The 19682-nt window shown below is 47.0% G+C and overlaps 1 protein-coding gene across 3 annotated transcripts in view; it reads left to right on the plus strand.

The window, feature by feature from the left end:
* The window catches only part of RAD54L2 (RAD54 like 2), a 100387-nt gene that overhangs the window by 29407 nt on the left and 51298 nt on the right, over nt 1-19682 (plus strand). For 2 of the 3 annotated variants that reach the window (XM_059715403.1, XM_059715402.1), the window contains one exon: nt 4089-4298. In XM_059715403.1, the coding sequence (XP_059571386.1) occupies nt 4145-4298 (154 nt within the window). In that variant the 5' untranslated portion in view covers nt 4089-4144. Of the gene's footprint in view, nt 1-919; nt 997-4088; nt 4299-19682 lie in introns of all 3 variants that reach the window. The other variant, XM_059715404.1, reaches the window with a different exon arrangement.

A 19682-nucleotide genomic window follows, 5' to 3' on the forward strand; every position in this document is an offset into this window, starting at 1 on the left:
TACACATTTGGGATATTTTTCACTAAACTCTTGGTACTTTGCCTATCCCCTGTGCAATGGTGTCCCACTTGCCTCTGGGGTAAACTACTCCAAGCATTTTACGGAAAATCAGGCTTTATTTCACAGTCTAGGCTGTGACCTTCCTCTATTCAATTGCATATTTAAAGAAGTGAAGTTTGGGCCTATGCGACATGTAGGTGTCTCCCACAATGAGAATTTTAGAGAGATGTCGTGCACAGCATGTGGTATTTTGAACTCTTGTTGTATTTGGGTGTTTCACTTAGTAGCCCAGCTCCTGGGGACAAGTAATTTATGTAAAAATTGCTATTTAAAAAAATGTGGCTACCCTTGGAGAGCAAACTGAAAAGCTTGAAAATAGCCATGGTTGTGTTGTTAATTCTCTGTAAATTTAAAATCACAGAAAAGCCCTTGTCGTCAAACAAAAAACAGTACTTAGTTTATTTTTATGTTGGGACTCCTGTTGTACCAGTGTGGAATAAGATGCAATCACTACCTCACAGATATCACAATCTAAAACACTTTTCCTTGAGGAAAAAAAATCCACAAAATGATTTTTATACGCCTTGGAGGACAGGCCATCATGATCTGGAGAGAGGCCGTCTTAGATGCTTAGTTGATGTTCAGCTGATTGCAGTCTTTAACTTCATTCACAGTGGTAAAACATGACAGCTCCTCTCCCATTTCTGTGTAAAAATGGAATTTTTCAGGGTTTCTTCATTGAATAGACCACCTCTGCAGCTCAATTTCTTGAAGTTTGAGCAGACTTCACACACTTTTTCTTGTAATTCTGTTGTTAGGGTGGGGGGGGACTCTGTTTACCTCATGTGGTGCTGATTATTCTCCTCCCCACTATGTATAGCTCAGGATACCACCTCTGCCTCTGTCTCTTCCATTCTAGGGCTAGGAGGATCACAAGTTGATTTAATGTGGGACAGCTGGAAAGTCCAGATGAATGGTAACTTTGATCACTTGAAGGTAATCTGTTTATCTCTTGCAAAGTGCCCTGCCTACAGTGATTAAATATGTGTGTGCGAGTGAGAGATGGGGGCAGGTTGGAATAACTCAGCCATAAAACAATAGAGGCAGATGCAATCTGGTTACATTATGTAATTCCCCTTGGTAGAAGGCCCTGAACTGGGTCAGAGCTGTGTGAGAAACAAGGGCATGCTCATGTCTGTGCAATTCCTACCTGCCTGTTGTGCAGTGTTCACATTGTGTATCTGTTTTACCAGGCAAGCTGGGAACCCTCTAGAGAAGCAGAGCTTGGGCGATCTGAAAACTCTTAAGGGAGCTGCCAGGATCTGGGAGGGGGCGGGGGGCAGGAGGCAGGAGAGACGGCTACACGACAACGTACATGGAAGAGTTTACTATTCTTACTACACTGAGGTCCTGGAAGGCTTAATTAAGCTTTTAGAAAGCATTGGTTTATAATACTTAGACTACTAAATTATCTTGTCAAGGGGTTTGTTTTTTAAATGTTCATATTTACTAATTACAAACTACCTTAATAAGCTATGCATCAAAATAAAGCTTTGACTGTATAATCTTGATGAGGTACTTTGTGTGACAGCTGATGGCTTTTAGGGTTTATGTTTTATTTATGGAAAGGCAACAAACAGAAGACCCACTCCTTTTTATTTAACCACTTTAATTTTTTTTCTAGTTATGTAACATGTTGAAACATAACAGATGACATGCAGCAAAATGCCAGTGCAGAGACAAGCATATTTTACCTCTTATTCTGAATGAGTGTATTTCATACCTAGTGACATTAGCATTTTTTCCTGCTCCTTCCCCCATTTGGGTGGGTGGGTGGGGTGTGTTTCCGGCAAGAAGCTGTACTTGGTAAAGTACCTATCTCACTTTTGATAATATGTAAATAAAACCAACCCCACTGAAATCCAAACACTCCCAGTGAGGGAGCAGCACTCATCTTCCTGTGAATTATACAGGAAATACCAGTAGCTTCACAATTACAGGTTTGAAACAACTTGCCTATTTGAATAAAAAGTGTGTTTTTTAGAACTGCATTTCAGTTGGAAGGGTATGATTTAGCAGTTTTAGAGTTGAAAATAAGCTACTGTTTTGAAATAAACATCAGAATTTAGCACTGCACTTGTCAGGAAAAACTTTTCTTATAAGCTGGCTTATGCTCTGACTTTTGCATTTGAACACTTTCCTCTTTCAGTAGTTCCTACAGTCAGTTTTACCTTATTTGTGATCTAGAACATGGTGCAAATAGCAATGAGTTGGGAGACATAAGGTCACCACTCAGTAGATTCAGTTCACCCTTGTCCATTTGAAGTCAGTTCATATTTTGGTTTTGTGCATCAGCTCCTGGACTGAGACAACTGGCTTGTTTTGGATAGCCTGCTAAATAGCTTCTTAACAGTGGGAACTTCTGCTTGCTTCTTCCAAAGGTCACAGTTGAACGTGGAACCTAGTAATGAAATCCCAGTAACCATCCTTTAAGTTATCCTCTTCCCTTGCTTTCATTTTCTTGTGTTCTCTTGCAGACATACTCACCTGCCTTGCAGACATACTCTCATTGTTCTTGTCTTGCCTAGCCCAGTTTTTCAGTGTCTGACTTCAGCTGGGAATATTCCATACATTTAGTAGTTATGATTTGTATTTTCTTTCAACCACTCTTCTTATTAAAGGGTGCTGGGGTTTGCTTAACTTCTAGAAATTGTTGGCATATAACAGAAAAGGAAAATTTCCCCTCTTAAAAAGTTTGCATAGATGTTAAGAAATTCCATGCAGTCCTGCCTGGAGTAGCTTTGCTGTTCTGTCTCATGGGAATTGAAAGGGTGCCCTGTGCTGGCAGGACATGAGGATCTGATCCCTGGTATTCAAAGTCACATGTCCTGCCATGCACATATGGCATGGCATGAGGTGCAATTCTGGTATTGGGGATCAGATCCCATTGTGCCATTAAACTGTCTGCCAGGAGCCTGCAATTCTGTTCTTAGTAGATATTTATAATGCAAACATTGACATGACCTGGACATTCTGAGAATACCAAGAAAGAAGTGTTGGGTTAAGTGATAAATTGTTAAACATTAATTGAGTCACTGGTGGTGTTTCCAGAGCAGCAAGCCTCCATGTTCATGATACTTTGCTGATAAGTTTAGTTTGTGTCTTTATTGTGAATGATTTTCTTCCTGGCCTGTTAGGAACCTCCTTTTTTGAAAAATAAGAGCTAATTTATGTTTTGTGTATTTGATTTTTTTTTTTGCAAGCACAAGTGAAAAAATTGTAGATCAGGGACACAAGCTGGAGTAACCAATCTTTAATATTTGCCCTTGAGAGTAAGATTTTTACTTCTCTGGGAATTTGGGGTCCAGGTGAATCTCAAACTTTATATGGCTAAGTATGTTTTGGGTTTATTTGTGAGAGGGAATGAAATTGGTGGGATAAGATAGGAAATGGAAGCATGATAGAGAGAATCCATGGGAAGCGGTAAAGAATACAATGGAGGAAAGGGAAAAATTAAAAAAGGAAAGAGTGTAGATGAGAGAGTGCTGTCACTATGCTCACAATCTGGGTTATGAGGAGGTTGAATAAAGCCAGCAAGGGGAAGAATGTTTAACACAAGCAGGAAAAATATGAGGTTTCTTTTTTTCCAAAATAAATAATAAGCAAAGTTGCATAACCACATATTACAGTTAAATACAAAACAATAAACAGTACGTGGGGTTTGCATTTTGATGGGTGGGTTATGTCCTAGTAATTCTGAAATCTTTCACAAGGGCCTTGTTTGCTTGCTGGCTTTGTTTGCTTAATCTTTAAATATTGACTGCATTTTTCATGCTCTGGCATGAAATGTGTGTGAAATCTGTAAATATATCAGTTGGCGCATTGTTTTCTATCACCTGATCTTTAATGATTTCGCCCATCATAATGTCTCTCTCTCAAGAATTTCCATGTCCATGATAAATAGTAGCTGTAGTTACACAAACTTGTAATGTTCTTCCTTGGCTGTTTTTTGTATCTGTAACTTTGGATGACTAAATTTTCTTGAATGTTTTTATTTTTTAAATTGTTTCCCCCTCCTACTCCTGCAGGGCTGCCTTACAAAAGAAAATGAGCAGGTAATGCACAAGGAGCACCACTGGGAACCATGTCAGACGAGTCAATCTCAGGGAGTGATCCGGACCTGGACCCGGACTTGGAGCAGGAGGATATGGAAGAGGAGGAGGAGGAAGATGAAGAGGAAGCAATGGAGGAGGAGGAAAATGATGGGGATGATGAGGAAGACTTACTCGATGAGAATGGTGAGTGAGTCGGGTTGTGAGCGCCCATATCCACTCTGCTGTGCATAATCACTGAAATGACTAATTCTGATGAGTTATTTTGTGTAACTAGTGTCCTTATGTCTTTTAGAATTTCTTCAGGGGCAAGTGGAGCGGAGTTACGTGCATATGTGTAGATTAAGTTTGGATTTCTAGCATTATGTTTTTTATCATTATCACTAGAATATTCTTCATAAATCTCACCAGTAGCGCCAAAGTTCTTACGCAGAGATCTTATTCTTAATCAAATAAGATTGTCTGGGACATAGTTGTGTATATCAGTAAAATCAATTTCTATGTTCTTTAGTAAAAGTATACTTAAGTTAGATATTTTTACATTACTCATACACCCATAAATAAAAAGCCTAATGCAGATTGCATTGGCGGGCTGGATGTTTGTGATCTGGCTGCTGCTGCAGGCTGCTAGTTCCCCTGCTTCCAATCCCTTCCCTGCTCTCTTCTCTTCCCTTCTCTTACTGGATGCCACCACAGCCCATGGTATATTCCAATGGGAAATGGGAAAATTGGCACTGGGGGCATAGCGCAGGAGGCTTTAAATCACTGCTTTAATGAGGCCTGTATAAAATGGCAGCCCTTTTCCCCCACCCCAACCAAATTGGACCTTTGTGGGCTGGATCCAGTCCATTGACCATAGATTGTCAGCCCCTAGCTCAGGGGTGGGCAATTATTTTGGGCAGAGGGCCGCTTACCGAGTTCTGGCAAGCTGTCAAGGGCCACATGGGTAGCCCTGCCCCTTGACAGGTGCCCCCCCCCCCCCCCCCCCGCCACCATCTCTTGGGACTGGATGTCCCGCCCCCTAACCTCTGACCTTTGCCACAGGAAGTCCCTCCCCTTACACCTGGAAGTGCTTCTTTGGCGAAGAGGGTTTGCCATCTTAGGGGAAAATAAAACACATTACATACTTTAACCAAACACCCATATTACTATATTTTAATTTAAAAAATAATATTTTTTTGTCCTGATTTGTGTGTTTGTGCTGTATTTGCAGAAGTGATTGCATATAGGGGTTTGTGGGGATGGGTATGGATGTGGGTATGGGAGCCATGTAGGGTAGAGTGGCTGGCTGGTGCGGGGGGCAGGAAAATGGGGAAAGCAGCAGGGAGGAAGTAGAAGCGAGCGGGAGCGTGGGGCCTGCACCAATGTCCCGGGGCCAGTACCAGCAGGGCCCAGAGCAGGGTGGTGTGTGTGTGGGGCATGGGCTGACAGGGGTCTGTGGCCTGGGCTGGGCTGCAGAGGGGAGAGCTGACCCAGCTCCATAGAACCCCTGCCAGCCAGGAGCCGGCACTCCTGCCACCATGCTCTAGGCCCCGCTGGAGCTCCTGCATGCCTGCTTACCCCCAGCCCTGCGGTACAGGCAGGGAGCAGGGCACAGCCCTGAGCCTGTGCGCCCTGCACTCGCCCATCCAAGCTGAGCAGCAGTGGCAGGGATGGTGGCCAGTGCCGGGGGGGGGGAAAAGTGCCCCCGCCGCCGGCACTCCCTCCAGTGGCAACAGAGAGCAGGCACAGGCAGCCCTGCATGGGTTCTGAGTGGCTGCAGCACAGGGCGCTTTTCCCCTGCTGCTGTTGCTAGCCTGGGCCCTGTGCCGGCTTTGGGCTTGCCCACTGGGGCTGAGCTGCGGCAGCAGCAGCTGGGCAGAAACTGCTTCTTGGCGTGGAGGAAAGCGGCTCCCTGGTCACAGCTGCTGGGCAGTGTTTCTGCGGCTGCCTGCCCGGAGCCTGTGCCGTATTGGGCACTGGTATGGCTGCTTCACTGCTGCCTCTGTGCTGCCCAGTGGCTGCCATCCCTGCCGCTGCTGCTCAGCTTGAATGGGTGAGTGTGGGGTCGGGGCTGTGTGCTGGTCCCCAACTGTACCATGGGGGCTGGCAGTGAGGAGGCACATGGGAGCCAGTGGCAGCCGGGTGGGAGTGCAGGGCTTGTGCCAGTGTCCCAGGGCCAGCGTTGGCGGGGCCCAGAGCAGGGCGGCAGGAGTGCAGGGTCCCAGCTGGCAGGGCCTCCATGAAGCTGGGTCAACTCCCATCTCTCCCTGCTGGTGCAGACCAGCCCGGCTCCACAGACCCCTGCCAGCCCACTCCCTGTGCTCCTACTGCCCCGCTCTGGGCCCTGCTCCTGTTGGCCCCAAGACACCGGCACAGGCCCCACATTCCCGCATGCTGCTCACTTCCACTCCCATCTGGCTCTGCTGCCACTTTCCCACCTGCCCACGGGCTCCTGGCTGCATGGCAAGACTGTGAGGCTCAGCAGGAGCTGGCTGTGCCCTGAGGACTGGTGCAATCTCTATGGTCCTCCCCTGCCTCACCCCCCACTTCTTACCTGAATTTCCCATGCTGGCACAGCCATGAACTGTCTCTTTACCTGTCTTTGGTCACTAGTTCCAGGAAGTTTATAATAATGTTAATTATTGGGAAATATTTACATGAATGAATTTTAATCTTCTGACCTAGTCAAAACATAGGACAAGGTGGTACCTTACAGTAGTGATTCTTAACCAAGGGTTCATGAGATCCTTTTAAGAGTGCCATGCAATATGAGCAGAGTTAGGTATGCTAATACTGATGTGTGATTTCACAAGATAAATCCAGAGGTTTCAAATAAGAATCCATAATGTCAAAAGCATTCTGTCCTGCTTTGGTCTTTATTTGTTTTTTTTTGTAGCTGTTTAGATTTTTGGTCTATTTTTTTCAAGGGGTGCTAGGAGTCTGAAGAGTCTAAAAAGGTTGAAAACCATTGACTTTACGTTGGTTCAGAAAAGCATGAACTTTCATAGGCAACAGCCTACTTCAGATGCTATGATGAAGTAGATGCTAGCATCTGACCAAGTAGGCAGTGGCCTGTGAAAGCTTATGCCTCTGAAGGAGCTGGTCTTAAGGTAGAACCCTGCCCCACCTTCTTCCTAACTTCAGTCTAACATGGCAGGCTACCTCTCCAGTGACAAGATGACTCATTTGTAACAGGAAAATGCCCAAAAAATGGCAGTGGCAGCTAGTGCAAAGTGTGTATGTTTGGGGGCAATCCTAACAGATAGATGCATTAGATAGTGGAACATTTCAAGAGGTCTCTAGTGTGGTGGTAACTTTGTCACTTCACAGCAGAGAAGCCTAGGCTGGGCAGAGCCACATACAGTAATAAGTTAGCTTGAATTGGCAGAGAAAGAGACTGGAAGATCCATGAGGTTTTTTTTCTGTCTCTAACTTCTAGCATTCTTTGGAAATATTCATATCGTGATTCTTAATTTTCAGTTCATTTAACCTAAATGATTGATATAGTCAAGCTAACAATGTATGTGTGTGAAAGTGCATATAGGATGTATACGGCATCAGATCACATAATACTGATATCTGTTACTGATGGTTGTTGGTTACCGTCTTGAATTTAGACTACCCAGAGAACGTCAAAAACATTTGTTTTTCTAACACATAAATTTTAAATTTAATAAAAGTAGTAAATGATGATGTGGACAACTTTATGTATCATTTTATTTATTACAGATGTGTCTTGTTTTTCAGCATTAATTGTATACCACAATATGTGTAAACTCCTTATATATAAAGTAGGATTTATTAACGTTACCAACCATATCAGCTTCTTTTTACTTGCTGCCATAATATCAGTATACTTTGAACATGTACAGCTGTATAGTTCCATTTATCTATATAGTGTGTCCACTCAGTCCCTTATTATATCTTCACATTTAACAGATATAGCCAAAAAACTACTGTCAGCTACTGGTGAAATAAAAATGCTGTATATTGCAGATATAAAATATTGTTTGATGGCTGCATTTCCTCAGAGCTAACGTAAAATTTGTTTGCTGATATTTGGCTTGTGTGGAGTATAGCTAATTTGAGGTGTAAAGAAGACTCTTTTATTCTGTACATCCGATATTCAGGTCTGATGCCTGGTCCTATGTTGTTCCTTAAACTGCTCTCTGGGAACCCACAGCTACTTTGTTTCCATTTCTGAGAAGCAAGATGTGCTAGGTTTACTATTCACTGTGAACCACCCTTTTCCCCCATGTTTTTCCTAACGATAATACAACTTTTAAATCTTCAAAGTGCTCCTAAGGGATTTCTTCCCCCATGGATGGACTCTGATTACCATTGCAAGCCTTAGCAGATTAAAAAAAACAAACCACAAAACAAAACCCGTATTAAATACAGCGCCCATTCAAGGCTTGCGGGTCACATACAACTGTCCCACACTACAAATTTTCATGAATTTAAATAATATTGACAGTAACGCAATGAAAAGCTAACAGATTTACCCCATTGCTTACAAATGAAGAGCATACTCTAAGTGGTGATGATGACTCATTCAAACTTCTCTCATTCTTAACATGACATGATCCCAAACTATTGATGTCTTCTAACCTCAGATCTTGCAGAAACCTGTGGTTAGTTTTTCTTTTTGGTTTAATTTAATGTATAGAATAAAAAACGCTGGCAGTTTAACTTACCTTCGTTTAATGCCTTGGTCATTTCTGTCTGTAGCTTTGAAGAATGCATTCTAAACTCTGCTCTGAGTGCCTGTAATTTGCTTTGCATCAGTTATGGATTGTATTCCATACATCAGCGGTTCCCAAACTCTGACAGACTGAGTACCATAAATTTAAAATGATACAGCCTTAAATACCACCAGCAACTTTTTCATACACATAGGTAACAGACTATGTATTAAAACAACATCAAAACCTTTAGTAATCATAAAGCGTTGTTTTATCAGTTACTGTATCCATATAAAACAGTTGTAAGTTGGAAAAAAAAGACTAAATTCAACTGTCTAGAAATGCTTTTGGGGATGTCTTTAGTGAGAAGGTATGTGGGGGTTTGGAGCCTGGGGAGGGAAGGGGTCCTTGCACACCCTGGCAGGATGCAGGGTACTGTGGGTCAGGAGTAATGGACAGCAGCAGGGCTGGGGGGGGCCGTGGTTTGAGAGTGACAGACACACAAGCAGACAGACATGCACACAGCCACACACAGTGCCCAGTAGGCAAGTCTGTGAAGGGGGAGTGTTGCGGGGAGAGGGGCAGATCAAGGCCCACACAGTAAGGGAGGAAGTGGAGCAGGGGCAGGAGCCACGGTGAATGGGACCTTGGGACCGGGGCAGATCATGAGGTTAAGCAGCGGGTGGCTCGTCCAAGGGCACTGGGGGAGTTGTGGCTCCCCACCATTGTGTGCAACTTAGGGCAGGCATGGGGGCACATGCCCCCAGGTCTGTGTGTGGGGCAGAAGTGGTGGCCTGCTGTAAACTGGGCTCTGCACCACACTGCTGCTTGCCCAGGGGCCTTGCATGATGCCATGGTTGGACCACGCACTGGCTGCACTTCATCCCCTTCCCGCCTGGTAGTGGCAGGCACATGGTGTCCCACGCGACTCTGGAGGCAGTGGTAGTGCCGTGCAGAGCACGGTGGCAGCCCACTGCTTCCCGGGGGTTTGTTCCCCTCGGGCTGGCTGGCCCTGTTCCTGCGGCAGGGTCAGCACAAAGGCAGCTTGGGCCTTTCCAGGGACACGGGGGTGCTCCCCTGACAGGGTGACCCCGGGGCAGGCATGTGGGGGTGGTATGTGCCCCCTGGATCTGTGTACGGGGAGCGGTAGGCTGAGTGGTGGGTTCTGCACCATGTAGTGCTGCCTCCAGACCTGCGCGGGATGCCATCTGCCTGCTGTCGTTGCATGGGGAGAGGTACTTAGCTAGCATGTGGTATGCACATGGTGTCCCCCACAGGTCCAGAGGCAGCAGTAGTGTGGTGCAGAGCCCAACTCCACTTGTATCCAGGGGGCACAGGCCTGCCATTTGCTGCCACCACCTGGCAGGCAGAGGCACTTGGCCACCCCAGGATGTGCCCAGTGGGGGGAGCCCCCCCACATCCCTGGAAAGGCCCAGGCTGCCTTTGTGTTGGCCCTGCTGCGGGGATGGGGTGAGCTGGCTCAAGGGGAGAAAGCCCCTGGGGAGCAGTGGGCTGCTGTGTTCTGCACCATGCAACTGCTGCCTCTAGAGCCACACAGGATGCCATGTGCCTGCTGCCACTGGCACCAGCAGCTGGCACATAGCATTACACGAGACTCCTGGGCCAGTGGCAGTGTGGTGCAGAGCCCAGTTTGCAGCAGCAGTCTGCCTCTGCCCTGTGCACAGATCCAGAGGGGTATGTGCCCCAAAAGTCTCCCCTGGGGTGTGCACAATGGTGAGGAGCCTCCCACACCTCTGGATGAGCTGCTGGGGCTCTGACTATCACACCACCTGCTCCGGAGGCCCATTCACCCCTGCCTCTGCCCCCCCTACCTCCCTCACTGTGGAGGCCTTGATCTTCCTCTCTCCCCTTCCACCCAACACAATTACCTACTGGGTGCTGCTCAACATACGGTGCTGTGGTCCTGGGTGTGTGCAGCAGGCTGCTGCTGGGCTCTTGGTGTGCTTTAGGTGGGGCTTCCCCCTGGTCCTCCACGTACTGCTTTTAGGTTGTCTGTGTACCACTGGTGGTATGTGTACCACAGTTTGGGAACCACTGCCATAGATGATGTAGAGTTTGTTCCATTGCTTCTGTAGGGTACTAGCTTCCTGGTGAGAGCATTTCTCTATTAAAAATTACAACTAAGTGTTTAGATGTTTTTACACCTGACAGAAGTGAAAGAGTGATAGACTTGATTCTACAAGCTGGCATTACATAGAACAGGGCTGTCCAACTTCAGTGTGGCTGGGTGACTATACAGAGTGCCAGTGTGTAGTAGTTCATGGGCTATGGGCGATAGCCCTGCAGCTCCCTCCTGGACCTTTCTCTGCTGTGTGGCAGGGGGCTTGTGGGCTGCTGGTTGGACAGCCGTGTAGTAGTGGACACTATACATTTCCTTCACACCATTCAACCAGTATATCTCAATTCTGCCATACAACAGCTGTTGCTGTACTTCAGGGCTCCCACTAGTTTCTTTCAGCACCAGAATCTTTACTGGTTTTGTTGTTCAGGACCTGACCAGACTCTCAAAACAAGCATCACGTTTCTGTCCTTATCTGTGACTTCCATTTCCATTCCAGTTTTGTAACTGGGACTGCTGCCCAACGCACATCTTCCCTGATCCTCCTGTTCTTTGAATGTATTATTAAGCAGCAAGAGTCATAAACTGGACGAGACAGTATGATGGCTTTTGCAGTACTGATGTTTGCCAGCTAAGGAACTGCCTTGACCCTCAAAACCTTTCATTTGTAACCTAATCAACAGTTGACTGTAGAGATTAAGAGTTTGTATGTTAACACCAGGGCTTTATTTCCAAAGCATGTTGAAATATTAAACAAATTCCTCTAGTTTTCTGTTGTGTCTAGTATTCCTTGATATCTGTGGATTATTTCTCATGGCAGTGGCTAGATTCATCTCTTATTTTCAGATGGTGCTGTTCTATTTATAAATAATGAATGGGAGTCATTCATTTTCTGCCTCTGAGACTATGGGTTCAACACATTCCAAAAACTTGCTGTTTAGGGTGAAAGGTTGATAAAAGTGAAGCATACAGCAGCAAAGCAGAGGCATTTGTGATCACAGGCATTCAGAAACTGTTCTTAAGGGCTCCTGGAGGTTATGCTTTTATTTAATTTTAGTTTGGAAACCTTTTTGTTTAATAGAGGTAGAATGAAATGCTAAACCTCTCCTGGCTATCCTTATAGCTTTGGGTCTGGCGTGAAACCTTTCTGCCTTTCTAAGCCTCCAGCAGGAACTTCTGCTTTAATCTGACTTTCCTTTGAAAGCCTGATCAAGCAAAATGGTGTAATGGTTAGGGACCTACTTAAATTGTGCTTTTGTGATTTTCACAGAAACCATGAAAAACGGTGGTTTCTGTGATCGCGTTTGCCACAAAAATGGTGTTTGCCACAATTTCCCACAGAATCACACCCCCCATCCAAAACAAAATTACTAAAAATAAAATGCTGGCTCTTCTGTGGGAGGCAGCGGTCCTCGCAGCTGCTGTTGCCTGCCCTTGTAGCCAGCCGGGCAGGAAGGCACTGGCTGGTGAAGCAGTCAAGATGGTAGCCACCCCTTGTCCCTCCTCCCCTGCCAGGGCTTCTCTGCCAATCAATGCCAAGGGGTGGGGCTGCATGAAGGGCAGCCCTCTCTGCTAATCAGCGATGAGGGGTTGGGCCTCCAGGGCCTTGGTCAATCAGCATGGAGGGCAGGGCTGCTGTGAAATGCCTGCAAAAATGGCTGTGCACGCCGTGGGTGGGCTGCAAAAAACCCTTTGTTTCTCCATGACTTAGGTAGGTCCCTAGTAATGGTTAGATCGAGGGATAGGAGGTAAAAGATTTTTGGAGTACGTTCCAGACTGAAACTGGTTTGATCTTTAATGTGCTGCTTGGTATTTCTAGACCTTGGTTTCTGAAACTAAAATCATAATACATGGCTGGTGTAGAACCTGGATCAGGGGTAGCTAACCTACCCCGTACGTCACAAGTTGCATGGATGGCTTCTGTATGTGGCACCAGGGGTGGGCTAACAAAAATAGGATGGGTTTCAATACTGACAAGTGCAGGGTACTGCACTTAGGCAGTAGGAACCAGCAGCACACTTGTAAGCTGGGAAACTCCCTTCTCAAGAGCACGGTGGCAGAAAGAGATCTTGGAGTCATTATTGACTCCAAGATGAACATGGACTGACAATGCGAGGTCACGGTCAGTAGGGCTAACCTTACCTTGTCATGCATCCACAGATGTATCTCAAGCAGGGCCAAGGAGGTGATCCTCCCCCTCTATGTGACACTGGTCAGGCCGCAGTTGGAGTACTGTGTTCAGTTCTGGGCGCCCCACTTCAGGAGGGATGTGGACAGCATCGAGAGGGTCCAAAGGAGGGCCACACCCATGATCTGGGGACAGCAGGGCAGACCGTACAAGGAGAGGCTACAGGACCTTAACCTGTTCAGCCTTCACAAGAGAAGGCTGAGTGGGGACCTGCTGGCTGTCTATAAAATTACTAGGGGGGACCAGCGGGAATTGGGAGAGACTTTTTTCCCCCGAGTGCCTCCCAGAGTAATGAGGAGTAACGGCCATAAGTTGTTAGAGAGTAAGTTTAGACTAGACATCCAAAGGCACTACTTCACAGTCAGGGCGGCGAGGATCTGGAACCAACTGCGAAGGGAAGTAGTGATGTCTCCTACCCTGGGGGTCTTTAAGAGGAGGCTTGACGTCTACCTGGCTGGGGTCATTTGAGCTCGGTTTTCTCCTGCCCAGGGTAGGGGGTCGGACTTGATGATCTACAAGGTCCCTTCCGACCCTACTTCTATGAATCTATGAATCACCTGAGCCCCAGGTGCTTAGTAAAGGGAGGCACCAGAATGGAAGCAGGGGAGCTCCAACCTCCTGGAGTGTGGGGGCAGGATGCTGCTGTGGAAAGAGGTGTCAGATGTTATTGCTAAGAGCCAAGTTTAATCCATCACTGGCTGCACTACTGCCAAATTAAGGGCTTTGGATCCTTGCTTCCTGTAGAAAACCATAGTGGTTGCAAAGCAAGGCAGGGTGAACCTGGTTATTCTTGGAGGTGACCTAACACCTCCTTTCACAGCAGCATCCTATCCCAGGCTCTAGCCACCCCTACCTCCATTCTGATGCCCCAGGATGCAAAATCTATTGGGTAGGCTTCTGGAGGTGGGGATTAGAGAGGCACTCAGAGAGGCATGTCTGCCAAAAGGTTGGCCACTACAGGTTCATGACCTGTTTAGTTAGCAGCAGGTTGCCAAATTAAGGATGAACTGCTCAGCTGGTTGCTGAGGGTTTTATTCTAAAGGTGCTGCTTCTCTAATCAGCTGGAGCTCATCAGTGATCTCATACAGCTGATTGTACAAGTGGCAGTCTTTGAAACAAAAGCCACACCAAACCTGCAACAGCTGTGTGCCCCTGGCTGGTTCATAAACTATCCCCTTCATGGAAATGAGGAAGGAACCTAACCCTGTGAAGAATTTGGGTTTCAATAAATATAGGGGTGCACCAATAGAGATTTTTGGGGCCAATATTGATAGCCAGTTTTTAAGGAGGCATATTGGCTGATACCGATCCGATTTGCTATACACAGACTGGCAACCTGAAGAGCAGTGTCTGGCTGGTAAGTTTGCTGTGGTGGAAGGGGAAGGGACATGGGAGGGCAGATCAAACCCCCTGTGGTGAGGGAGGGAGTAGGGCAGGGGCAGGCTCTGCTGGGGCAGGGTGTAGGATGGGAAAGTGGAGGGGTGTGGCTCTTGCTGCTGCATGCACTCTGGGGGGGCACGGCGTGTGCCTCCCAGATGTGCATGGTGCGAGGCAGCCTGCAGCTGCAGGCTGGGGCCAGGGCTGTGCTGGGCTCTTCCCGGTGGGGGCTGGGTCGGGCTGCGCTTGGGGCAGACCGTAGCAGCACTGGAAGGGAGATTATGGGGGGGCTGCAGCCACCCCAAAATTTGCTGTAGCCCCCCAACTCCCCTCCCAGTGCTGCTGCTGCCCACCTTGCCCTCAGCACAGCCTGGCCCAGCCCCTGTTGGGAAGAGCCTGCACCCTGCTCTGTGCAGATCTGGGGGGCACATGTGTCCCCATCCTCCCCCATGCCCTCCCATTGTGCACACAGCAGTGGGAGCTGTGCCTCCCGGATGAGCCTCGGCTCCGTCCCACACCCTGCCCTACCCTGGCTGGGCAGCGCGTGCCCCAGTCCCACTCCCTCCCTCACCGTGGGGACCTTGATCTTCCCTCTTACACACCTCTCCTCCCCACTCCTCTTCCACCAGACCAGACTTACCAGCTAGACACAGCTCTCCAAGCTGCCAGGCTGTGCTCCTTTCTGCCTGCATGCTGTGGTTGTGCACATGCACAGGCCATTTATTAGCTACATCAGGCCGATTTCTGATGCAGTCAATTTTCTTTGTATTGGTGCACCTCTAAATAAATTGATCCTGTTATGCCATCTTGCAGACAGATCTAAGGGAGAGGTGGAGTGTTGAGGATTCTCTGGGTGTTCTGTTAAATATTATTTCATTTAATCAGGGAATATTTGCATCTAAAGATAGAAAGATTCTGACTGCTGAAAAAAGTTAATGTCAGTAAAGAGGAGTATGCTTGTTATCCATCCGGTGAAAAAGTAAAGTGCTTATAGATTCATAGAGTCGGAATGGTCCTCAGTGGGCCATCTAGTCCGACCTCCTACCCCTGGTAGGCAAGAAAAAAGTCACCAACCCTGGGGTAATGTGATCCCAGCCAGATGCCTATCCAGTCTTTTCTTGAAGACCTCCAGGGATGGATGGGGCGAGCAGCACCGCCCTTGGGAGCCCATTCTAGAGTCTGGCAACCTTGACCATGAAGAACTTTTTCCTAATGTCCAGCCTAAACCTTCTCTCTAGGAGCTTATGGCCATTATTCCTTGTCGTTCCAGGGGATGCCCTGGTGAACAGATTGTCGCCTACTTCATGTTGCTCTCCCCTTATGAATTTGTACACTGCCACAAGGTCCCCTCTCAGCCTTCCCTTGGAGAGGCTGAAGAGGTTAAAGTCTTAGCTTTTCCTCATAGGGCCTTCCCTGCAGGCCTCTAATCAGGTGAGTGGCTCTTCTTTGGACCTTCTCCAGGTTGTCCACATCCTGCTTGAACTGTGGCATCCAGAACTGGACACAGTATTCCAGCTGCAGTCTGACCAGTGCTGCATAGAGAGGGAGAATCACTTCCCTGGACCTGTTTGTGAAGCACCTGTGGATATACGACAAGGTGCAATTGGCTCTGTCAACTGCTTCATCCCATTGGCAACTCATGTTTGTCCTGGAGTCAACAGTGACTCCAAGATCTTTTTTTGCCTCAGTGGAGCTGAGAAGGTCGCCCCCCAGCCTGTAGGTATGATGGTAGTTCTTCCCCGCTAGATGCAGCACCTTGGAATTGTCATCGAATTGCAGCCTGTTGCTCTCTGCCCACTTCCCCAACCTGTCTAGGTTGGCCTGGATCTGTTTCCTCCTCTACAGGGTGTTAGCTGCAACCCATAATTTTGTGCTGTCTGTGAATTTGGACAGGGTGCTTCCCACCCCCTCATCCAAATCACTGATGAAGATGTTGAACAGCACGGGTCCCAGAACTGAACCCTGAGGGACTCCTCTGCCCACATTTCCAGGTTGACACTGACCTGTCTACCACCACCTTCTGAGTGCGGCCCTTGAGCCAATTTGCTACCCAGTCTACCATGTAATCATGCTTGGCAAATCCCCTCAGTTTATTTATAAGGGTGGTAAGGAATACTTTGTCAAAGGCCTTCTTGAAGTCCAGATAGATTCACCACCTTGACTCCTGCATCTAAGCAATTGGTGGCCTTGTCATAAAAGGAAACTAGGTTAGTCAGGGAGGACCTGCCTGCTAAAAACCCATGTTGGTTACCTCTCCACATCACATTAGACAGCGGGCTCCCACAGATGTGCTCCTTGATAATTTTTTCTAGGACTTTCCCAGATATAGAGGTAAGGCTGACTGGTCTATAGTTCCCCGGGTCCTCCTTCCTCCCCTTCTTAAAGATTGGGACAATGTTACCCCTCTTCCAATCCTCTGGAACCTGACCTGAGCACCATGAGCGCTCATATATCCTTGCCAGTGGATCAGCTATGACCCCTGCTAATTCCTTCATTACCTGTGGGTGGAGTCCCTCTGGTCCCAGTGATTTGAATACATCCAGTCCCTCCAAGTGTCTTTTTACCATGTTGGCACTGACCATTGGTTGGCTGATGTTCCCTTTGTTGGTGTCCGTGATGTATGTTGAGGGTTCATCTAGATTCCCATTTAAGAAGACAGAGGTAAAAAACTCAGTGAAGAGTTCTGCCTTGTCCCTGCTGTCCGTCATTAAGCCCCCTTCCCATTCTGTATGGGTCCTATGCTACCCTGCACCCTCTTTTTGCTTCCCAACATACCTAAAGAAAGACTTTTTATTGTCCTTAATCCCTGATGCTAGCCTGAGTTCTAGTTGCCTTGGCCTTCCTGACCGACTCCCTGCAGGTGCGGGCCAAAGAAGTATACTCCTCTTTGCTAGCTACCCCCTGCTTCCACATGCCCTTAAGGTATCTTAGATGCCCCTGGTTAGCCAAAGGGGCTTCCTGGCCCCCTTGCCCCCTTTCCTCTGCCATGGGATTGGTTCACTCTGAGTCCAAAGAATGGTTTCCTTGAGGAATGTCCAACCATCCTGGACCCTCAACGTATCTAAGTTCTTAGCTCCTAGCACCCTGCTAACCAATCCTCTGAGTCTATTAAAGTGCTTGTAAACTTTGTCTACATTGTGCTGGGAAAGGCTACTTTTGACCTGTCCTTTTGGCTTCAAGGAGAGAATATGGGTGAAGTAAGTTTAGATTGGCTATCTGGAAAAACTTCTTTACTGTGAGAATAGTGAGGCAGTGGAATACACTGCCTAAGGCAGCTGTGGACTCTGTCACTGGAGGTGTTCAAGAAGAGGTTGGACATCCACTAGGCCAGTGGTTTTCAACATCTTTTTCATTTGTGGATGCCTAAAAAGTTTCAAATGGAGGTGTGGACCCCTTTAAAAATTTCAAATGGAGGTGCAGACCATTTTGAATTTTAAGTATGGGTATTTGCATACTTTTGATAGATCATAGTCATCTTTTACAGACCCCTTAGACAGTCTGCAGATCCCCAGGGGTCTGCAGACCACAGGTTGAAAATCACTGATCTAGGTGTATCTATGCCTGTTTTCTACCATGGGTATTCCATGCTTCTGGGATTTGCTGGTTGCTCCTGCTGTTTCCCCAGAGCCATTTTGTATTGGCTGTAGCTAAGGCTGGGTACTTCAACTAGATGTGCCCATTCTTCTGCTAAGAGCAAAGCTGGAGGTTCCTGGCTAGAGGGCCTTGCCCCTTGGCTCAGGGTCAGACTGATTGCCATATTTGGAGTCAGAAAGGAATTTTACCCTGTGGTCAGATTGGTATGGATTGTGGGAGTTTTTGCCTTCTCCTGTAGCAGAAGGCTGGTCTTCTACTCAGGACCTCTTGAGCACATATTGACAACATTTTATAGAAGCAGGACATTGACTGCCATGGTTCCCTTGTTTTACCTGTGGCAGGTTAGGGTGTTAGGTCTATGTACTGTCAAGGTTCAAGATAGTTTTATGTAGAGTTTAGATTATGGTTGCATGGAATAGTTTTGATAGGGTTGATCTTGCCTCAAGCAGGGGGTTGGACTAGATGACCTCTGGAGGTCCCTTTCAGCCCACCTTCTCTGACTGACATCCAGTCTCTTCTACCACTATCAGAAAGGACAGTGTTGTAGTGGGGATGGATTGTATCACAAGGAGAATGGGCAAACATTGTTTAATTTCTCTTGCACTTACATTTTCTAGAAAGCAGCAGCTTCCCACAGCATGTCCTAAGGGTGGGTTGGCAGGAAGTGGATTTCAAGGTTGCAGGAATGTTCTCCCCATCCTCCTGCTGGGCTGCATAAGACACTGCAGCTGCTCTTTAGGAAATGGTGGGTTTTTTTAAAATAAGATAATTCCATCTGGTACAGTACAGGAGCATGACAGTCTTGTTTGTTCTTCCTGTTCTTCCTCAAATCTATGAAGCAAGTCCTTAGGACAGTTCAGGTTTTGCTAGCTTGTAAGTGGAAAACATGGATCAGAAGTAGGAAGCCTGTCAGTAAAGATCTTCCTTTTCATGGCAGCTTTTGCTTATGCAGTTGCAGGGCCAGAACAAAAAGAAGGGCTTGTCTCAAGCTCTGAAAGATGCTAGAATTGATCAGGCAGGTTTATTTTGTACTTCAGTCTTTCTTTCTTCTTTGTGTGTGGATGTCATAGTGATGGATACTAGTAAATAATAAAGTTTATAAAAGCATGATCAATTCTCTGTTTGCAGAGTATATCGCATGCATGCTTCTGTGAAAGGTGAGACTGTGATTTCCCCTCTTCCCTCAGTCTTGCCCCCCTCCCCCAATTTTCCCTTTTAAAGTGTCCTGCCTTGCTTTTTTAATTTTGTCTGACTGTGGACCCAGCTTGCTTGCAAGCCTACCAGCATTACTTCTATGGCAGCCAGTGGAAGTCCGCTTGGGTGAAGCAAACCTGCTTCTCACATTGTGTGCTCCCTCTGCAGCAGTTTCGCTGTGTGCTGCGTTTTGTCACAAAACTTGAACTGCTTTGTAAAAATGTACATTTTGCTGCTCTTAAACAGCCAAGCTGGCCCTCTAAACTTTCTGTGAAAGTGAGTTTCTGTGAAGTGTTTTTCCAGATTAGTTTTGCACAGGAAGACTGGTGTATATCATAGTTTAGGCTTATAGAAGCAGTGCCAGGTGATTTACTTGCAAGTTAATATCCTGTACATTGGCATATGTTTAAACTACATCACCTGTCTGTGCTGAGAAATTGGATCACACTAGAACTTTGTGGGTCACAGTA

This window comes from Alligator mississippiensis, chromosome 12 (assembly GCF_030867095.1).
Source record: "Alligator mississippiensis isolate rAllMis1 chromosome 12, rAllMis1, whole genome shotgun sequence".
Taxonomy (NCBI): Eukaryota; Metazoa; Chordata; order Crocodylia; family Alligatoridae; genus Alligator; species Alligator mississippiensis.